This window comes from Silurus aristotelis (genome assembly GCF_946808225.1).
Source record: "Silurus aristotelis genome assembly, chromosome: 12".
Taxonomy (NCBI): Eukaryota; Metazoa; Chordata; class Actinopteri; order Siluriformes; family Siluridae; genus Silurus; species Silurus aristotelis.
In genome coordinates this window covers 28,965,242-28,972,591 of record NC_139585.1, presented here as the reverse complement: position 1 = coordinate 28,972,591, position 7,350 = coordinate 28,965,242, and the positions used below count along the sequence as shown (strand labels likewise).

At 42.8% G+C, this 7,350-nt stretch overlaps 1 protein-coding gene across 3 annotated transcripts in view; it reads left to right on the top strand.

Moving 5' to 3' along the window:
• The window catches only part of raraa (retinoic acid receptor, alpha a), an 85,740-nt gene extending 82,011 nt beyond the window's left edge, over nucleotides 1–3,729 (top strand). The window contains exons 6-11 of one of the 3 annotated variants that reach the window (XM_083557143.1): nucleotides 136–296; nucleotides 908–1,084; nucleotides 1,159–1,363; nucleotides 1,606–1,764; nucleotides 2,783–3,328; nucleotides 3,411–3,729. In XM_083557143.1, the coding sequence (XP_083413269.1) occupies nucleotides 136–296; nucleotides 908–1,084; nucleotides 1,159–1,363; nucleotides 1,606–1,764; nucleotides 2,783–2,985 (905 nt within the window). In that variant the 3' untranslated portion in view covers nucleotides 2,986–3,328; nucleotides 3,411–3,729. Of the gene's footprint in view, nucleotides 1–135; nucleotides 297–907; nucleotides 1,085–1,158; nucleotides 1,364–1,605; nucleotides 1,765–2,782; nucleotides 3,341–3,410 lie in introns of those variants that run through there. The other 2 variants (XM_083557145.1, XM_083557144.1) reach the window with 2 other exon arrangements.
• The last annotated feature ends 3,621 nt before the right edge of the window (nucleotides 3,730–7,350 follow it).

The following is a 7,350-nucleotide window of genomic DNA, read 5'->3' as shown; positions in this document are numbered from 1 at the left end:
CACGAACCCTTTCTGAGAAGATTTTTAAAGATTTTAAAAAGTTAATTATTCAGCGCTAACCCGTTAGCTAGCTGGCACAAACGAATGTGAGAGGAATTTCAGCTAATGTGTGTGTGTGTGTGTGTGTGTGTGTAGCGGTGCGGAACGATAGGAACAAGAAGAAGAAGGAGGAGAAGAAGGTGGAGTGTGTGGAAAGCGGCGTGCTGAGTGCCGACACGGAGCTGATGATCGAGCGAGTGAGGAAAGCGCACCAGGACACGTTTCCCTCGCTGTGTCAACTCGGCAAATACACCACGGTGTGTGTGTGTGTGTGTGTGTGTGTGTGTGTGTGTGTGTGTGTGTGTGTGTGTGTGTGTGTGTGGGCAAAATATTTTGCTTTAATATTTATGGAAGGAGTCTCAAGTGTAAGACATCCAGCTGTCACCTGAAGATTTCTCACTAATTGAACTGTGTGTGTGTGTCTCTTTGTGTCTTCACGTGTGTATGTTTGTCTGTATATATGGTTGTGTGTGTACGTTTGTGTGCGTCTCTCTCTCTCTCTCTCTCTCTCTCTCTCTCTCTGTCTGTCGTTTCTGTGTGTTTGTGTCTGTTTCTTTCTCTGTGTGTTTTTGTCTCTTTCTTTTTGTGTGTGTGTACATCTGTTGCCTTGACTGTGTGCGTTTGTGTCTCTGTTTCCGTGTGTGTGTGTGTGTGTGTGTGTGTGTATGGTTGTGTGTACGTTTGTGTGCGTCTCTCTCTCTCTCTTTGTCTGTCGTTTGTGTCTGTGTGTGTGTGTTTGTGTCTGTTTCTTTGTGTGTCTCTGCATGTGTGTGCATCTGTTGCCGTGTCTGTGTGTGTTTGTGTCTCTGTTTCCGTGTGTGTGTGTGTGTGTGTGTGTGTGTGTGTGTGTGTGTGTGTGTGTACACAGAGTAACAGTTCGGAGCGACGCGTGGCTCTGGACGTGGATCTGTGGGATAAGTTTAGCGAGCTCTCCACCAAGTGCATCATAAAGACAGTGGAGTTTGCCAAGCAGCTCCCAGGCTTCACCACACTGTCCATCGCAGACCAGATCACGCTGCTGAAAGCCGCATGCCTCGACATCCTGGTGAGACGCTCAGCCATAACCGTTTCTATCGCTAAGCCGTACCGTTCAAAACGCTAACGCCCCTCTCGCGGCAGATCCTGCGCATCTGTACGCGCTACACGCCCGAGCAGGACACCATGACCTTCTCGGACGGTCTGACGCTGAACCGCACGCAGATGCACAACGCCGGCTTCGGGCCACTCACAGACCTGGTGTTCGCCTTCGCCAATCAGCTGCTGCCCCTCGAGATGGACGATGCTGAGACGGGACTGCTCAGCGCCATCTGCCTGCTGTGTGGGGGTAAGTATACAAACACACACACACACTCATATACACACACCCACTTTTTATCTATGATTTTATATATTTATATTATTAGTCATTTTTGACATTTAATTATGTTTGAGTTTCACAGCAGGCTACTATATGTAGGCAATTTTTGGAATTTCAGCACCATCTAGTGGCAACACAGTGACCTGCTCCTATTCATATACGTGTGTATGTGTGTGTGTGTGTGTGTGTGTGTGTGTGTGTGGGAGCAGATCGACAGGACCTGGAGGAAGCCGATAAGGTGGATGTGCTGCAGGAGCCGCTGTTGGAGGCGCTGAAGCTTTACGTGAGGAAGAGGAGGCCACACAAACCCCACATGTTCCCCAAGATGCTGATGAAGATCACAGACCTGCGGAGCATTAGTGCTAAAGGTGAGTGTGTGTGTCTCTCTCTCTCTCTCTCTCACACACACACACACACACACACACACACACACACACACACACTCTCACATGCATTCTTACACACATGCAAATTCACACACAAACACATTCTCACACACACACAATCACAAACACACATTCTCGCACAGTAACTCATTTCACTCTCTCTCTTACTGTATCTCTGTCTCACTGTATCTCTCTCTCTCTCTCTCTCTCTCTCTCTCTCTCTCTCTCTCTCTCTCTCTCTTTCTCTCTTGCTGTGTATCCCTTTCACTGTATATCTCTGTGTCTTTCTTTTTCTCTCTTGCTGTATCTCTCTGTCTCACTGTATTTCTGTGTCTTTCTGTGTGTCTCTCTCTCTCTTGCTATATCTTTCTTACTGTATCTCTCTGTCTCTCTCTCTCTCTCTCTCTCTTGTTGTATGTCTCTCTCTCTCACTCTCTTGTTGTATCTCTTTGTGTCTCTCTCTTACTGTATCTGTGTTTCTTTCTTGCTGTATCTCTCTGTGTGTGTCTCTCTCTTGCTGTATCTCTGTCTCACTGTATCTCTCTGTGTCTTTCTGTGTGTGTCTCTCTCTCTCTCTTGCTATATCTTTCTTACTGTATCTCTCTCTCTCTCTCGTTGTATCTCTCTGTGTGTCTCTCTCTCACTGTATCTGTGTCTCTCTCTTGCTGTATCTCTGTCTCACTGTATCTCTGTCTCTGTCTCGCTGTATCTCTGTGTATCTCTGTGTGTATCTCTATTTCTCTCTCCCTCTTGCTGTATCTCTCAGTATCACTTTCTGGTTCAGTCTCTTTGTCTGTATTTATCTCTTGCTGTATTTCTTTCTTGTTGCCGTCTCTCTCGTTATATCTCTTTTCCGCCTCACTTTCTTCTCTTTCTTGCCGTCTCTCTCCCTCACACTGTTTTTTTTTTTATTTTTTCCTCTCTGTTTGTTCAGCAACTTGAAAAATGAAAGTCATTATTTGATACTTGATCGTATTGAACAAATATTTCTCTCTTTCAGGGGCGGAGAGAGTGATCACGCTGAAGATGGAGATCCCAGGCTCGATGCCTCCTCTGATCCAGGAGATGCTGGAGAACTCCGAGGGGCTGGAGAGCACAGTGGGTGGAACCAGCTCACGGTCAAACCCCGCCCCCTCGGGCAGCTGCAGTCCCTCGCCCTCGCCCAGCTCCACCCACAGCAGCCCATCCACACAATCGCCCTGATACACACACACACACACACACACTATAATCTCCTCTTCCTCTTAGCTCCACCCACTCACTGCTGCAGGGGCTCAGTCGTCCACCGCTCTCTTTTTCTTCTCTCTCTGTTATTGTAAAGACTCACCAGAGAGACGGAGGAATAATTGACAGACACGAAAAATCGCTACGAACGAGAGCGAAGGATTCGATACGAGTGTGGACTTTTTTTTTGTTTTCTTTCACATCTTCTTCCTCCAACATCTCAGGCCCGGACTCGACCACAACGAATGAACGATGGACTCGGCCTAACTTCCAAAAGGCTGTTCTTTTTTTTTGTTTTTTTGTTTTTTACATAAATATATAAGTATATATATATATATATATATATATAGAGAGAGAGAGAGAGAGAGAGAGAGAGAGAGAGAGAGAGAGAGAGAGAGAGAGAGAGAGAGAGAGAGAAAGACGAGCCTAGGAATGATCGTGCAGCAACAACAACAAAACCTTTGGAAAACTTTGGACTCGGAGTGTCGCTGTATTTCTTCACTGTTTTGTTTTCTCTCTTTTTTTATGTCTGGAGATGAAAAAAATACAGAGGGAAAGAGTTGTTCTTTTATTTCAAACTGATGATGATGATGCAGGTTTTTTTTGTTTTTTTTCATGGAAACAGAAATGTTGAACAAAAAAAATTTACATTTGCGTAAATTGTGCACAGAAGAAATAAGATAAAACTGTGGTTGCAAAAAAAAAAAAAAAGCCTCGGTTGCATTTGTCTTACAAAACCGCGTTCGGTGGTTCAGGATTAGGACGTTGAATCGAAAGGTCATGAGTTCCAAATCCGAGCAAATCCAAGATGCCGCTGCGGGGCCCTTGTTCAGGGCCCTTAACTCTCAACTTCTCGGTTGTAAGTCGCTCTGGATATCAGGGCGTCTGCCAAATGCCATAAATGTAAATCAAATCTTGCTAGTTTGTATTCATTTCAGTAAACTCTACAGCACCACCTGCTGGTGCATTGTGTGTCACAATGTTAGAATAGAATAGCCTCATTTCAATGTAACTCTACAGCACCACCTGCTGGTGCATTGTGTGTCACAGTGTTAGAATAGAATAGCCTCATTTCAATGTAACTTTACAGTACCACCTGCTGGTGCATCGTGTGTCACAGTGTTAGAATAGAATAGCCTCATTTCAATGTAACTCTACAGCACCACCTGCTGGTGCATCGTGTGTCACAGTGTTATACACCAAGCGGTGAGTTGAAGAACACTGATGATCTCGTCATCATGGCACCTGTTAGTGGGTGGATTTATTTATTAGGCAGCAAGTGAACATTTCGTCCTCAATGTTAGAAGCAGGAAAAATGGGCGTAAGGATTTGACAAATTGCGATGTCTAGACGACAGCGTTCAGAGCGTCTCCAAAACTGCAACTCTTGCGGAATGTTTCTGGTCTGCAGCGGTCAGTGTGAAACAAAAATGCTACGAAGAAGGAACAGTGGTGAACCCGCGACAGGGTCAAAGTGGTGGTCCGTGGTCCGTGAAAAGACTGTGACCCTCAGCACACTGATTAATTAATAGAAGGATATTAATGATTCAAACACTGATTGATTTCTATTACAATGACCATGAGCCCAAAACCTGAACTGTATGTTGGTGATCAGTAGATACCCCAATCGCCAAGTTTAAAACAGCCCACGCGCGACTTGTTGCGTATTTGAGAAGTTTTTATCCACAAATAAATCAAAACGGATCGACTGATTGTAGTTGAGTAAAAAAGTACGGTAAGTCAAAGTCTCTCCACATGGAAATACTTCAGGAAAGTTCAGATACTCGAAAAAGCTAAAGAAACCATTTAAAAAACACAGGAATGAACAAAGACTGGTATAAAAAATGACGCGTCTCCTTCAAACCCGAGGAATAAAACAAGTGATTTATCGTAAGATGGCGAAGTTTCAGTCACGGTATGAAATAGGAAGTGATCAAGGATCATAAGAGGCTCTTAGATGCCCACAGAAAAGATGGTAAGAGATGGAGTCTGGTAGTTCATTCCACCGATGTGGAAAGAAAACGTCCATGTGGGGATTTTGTGCCTGTCTGGGATGGGACCATGAGCTGGCGCGCATTTCCAGGCTTCTTGTGTGGATGTAGAGGAATGTTCTACAGAGCTCATAGCTGTTCAGTAGGAAAACATTAATGTCTTGAGCTTGATGCGAGCTGCAACCAGAAACCAGTGACTTCAAGATGAGAAGTCAAATGAAGTAGGCTTTTATTGTCGTTCCAACCACATACGGTGCGGAACACAAAATTCACGGTTCGGTTCAATTTTGCTACAGTAAAGAGGAAGAAATGCGTAATGTAAAACGGTTTGTTGTTATTTTGCATTCATGTCTATTCATTCATGAAGTACAGACGCCCCCTAGCTTATGTACTGGTCACGAATTTGTTCTTAAATCGTTACCGTGTTCGTTAGCGACTACGCATATCTTCTAACGATGTAAGAGCTGTAAATACTATCGAACAAACAATCAAATATACTAAAACGCATCGAAATGATCGGAATACTGCATACAATATTTTGTATTGGTAATAAAAAAAAGAATAAAAATGAATAATTTACTTTAAAAAAATTGCGCATCACGTAGACTCGTTGCAGTTGACGACTAGCTTCTCGGTCGGATTTTTTCCGACAAATTTCACAGTGAGTAAAAGTTTGTTCGTATCCGCGAAAGATCGTAAAGCGTTCTGCGTTATATTTGATCAAAAGAAAATATATAATAAAATACAATAAATCACTTTTTTTATTGTATTGATTCAATCGAGTATTCGATTAGACCCCATTTGGGAAATACAGATGTGTAAATAAGTGTGGGTGTGTTTTATATTAAATATCAATTTTCTAAAGATATGATCGATGTAACTGTTCTACTTATTTAATCGTAATCAAACAAACGCTTTCATTCCTTCAATCCTCCGTTCATTCGCAGCATCGAAGAATCCGTATCGCTCTCGTTGGCGATGACCAGCAGGTGGCAGCGAGTTTTACAATTATTATTTTTTTTAACGACCCCTGGCATTGTTGTGTATGTTTTCGTGTTTAATAATCACAATGATAAAATAACAGTGCGAGGCGGAGACTAAACTTGCGGTTCGCCACTTAATATGTTTCTGAGTGATCTCGGATTGTAACGACGTTCAGCGCGTAAAAAACAAAACAAAACAAAACGATTGCATCCAGTACACGTGTGCAACAAAACGAAAGCCCTGTACAGTCTGACCAACCACCCCCCACCCCCCTCTGATAATTCGCGGCTCGGACAATTCGTTTGGACTAACGCAACTAACGCAAGTCGCGGTTTATCTTCTAATCCACGGGAATCCGAGGTGGGACCGAATGTTCAGGAAGGTTTGGAATAACATTTCAAACTGTGTTTTTCACTAACAAATTTTATACGATTTTTAAAAACACGTTGTATTATTCAATTTAAGTGATAAATAAAGCAAATAAAACGCCAGTGAGTTGGTGGAGTTCTCCGACCAATCAGAAGGCGAGAAGGGCTGTTGACTCACCCAATAGAATCGCAGCATCTTTGTTCCTCAATACAAAGCAGCTATCTCTCTCTCTATCTTTCAGTCCGTTCTAGTAAAACCATTGTTCCTAGTTGTCGCTTTGTTTATCGTCTGAAACGTGACTTTTACTGTAAAGCCTGTTGTGGGGGGTGCGTCTAAAAATCACGGATTTTCTAATGTTTTCTGGGGGACGACTGTACCGTGTACCGTTACACCCCTAGTACACAGTGATTGCCCAAATAAAAATACAATTAAATACGTGTAAACTTTAGGTTCAAGCAACAAATTTACAAACTGCGATTTTTGTGCGAACAGAATTTTTGTCGTTTCCCAAACCAGACGGCGATGCAGCTGCTCAGGATTCTCTGGATGGCAGCTGTGGCTTCCTCGGTTTTCTCACGAAGTGGAGATGCTGCTGGACTTGTCAGAGCCACAAAGGCATGGGCTCTCTTGGGCTTGTTAAATACAAGACCTGCTGCTGCATGTTGGACGTCCGGCCAGAAAAGCATTGCAATGATTCAGCCTAGAAATGACAAGGGCCTGGACGAGATGCACTGTTAGGAAGGGTCTGATCTTCCTGATGTTGCGTATGTTATAGTAGCTATAAACATCCGTTTCATTACCAGTATTATTATTTATTATTAGTATTATAAGTTATTATGAATATATTAATATTTTAGAAGAGCATCTCGAATGTAAAAAAAAATAAACACCAATAAAAATGACACTTACCCTTTTATCCCCATATACATTTCCATAAAGTATAATTTATTCATTTCATTTGTCAGATTATAATAATTAAAGATAATCTGCATAATCTGCGT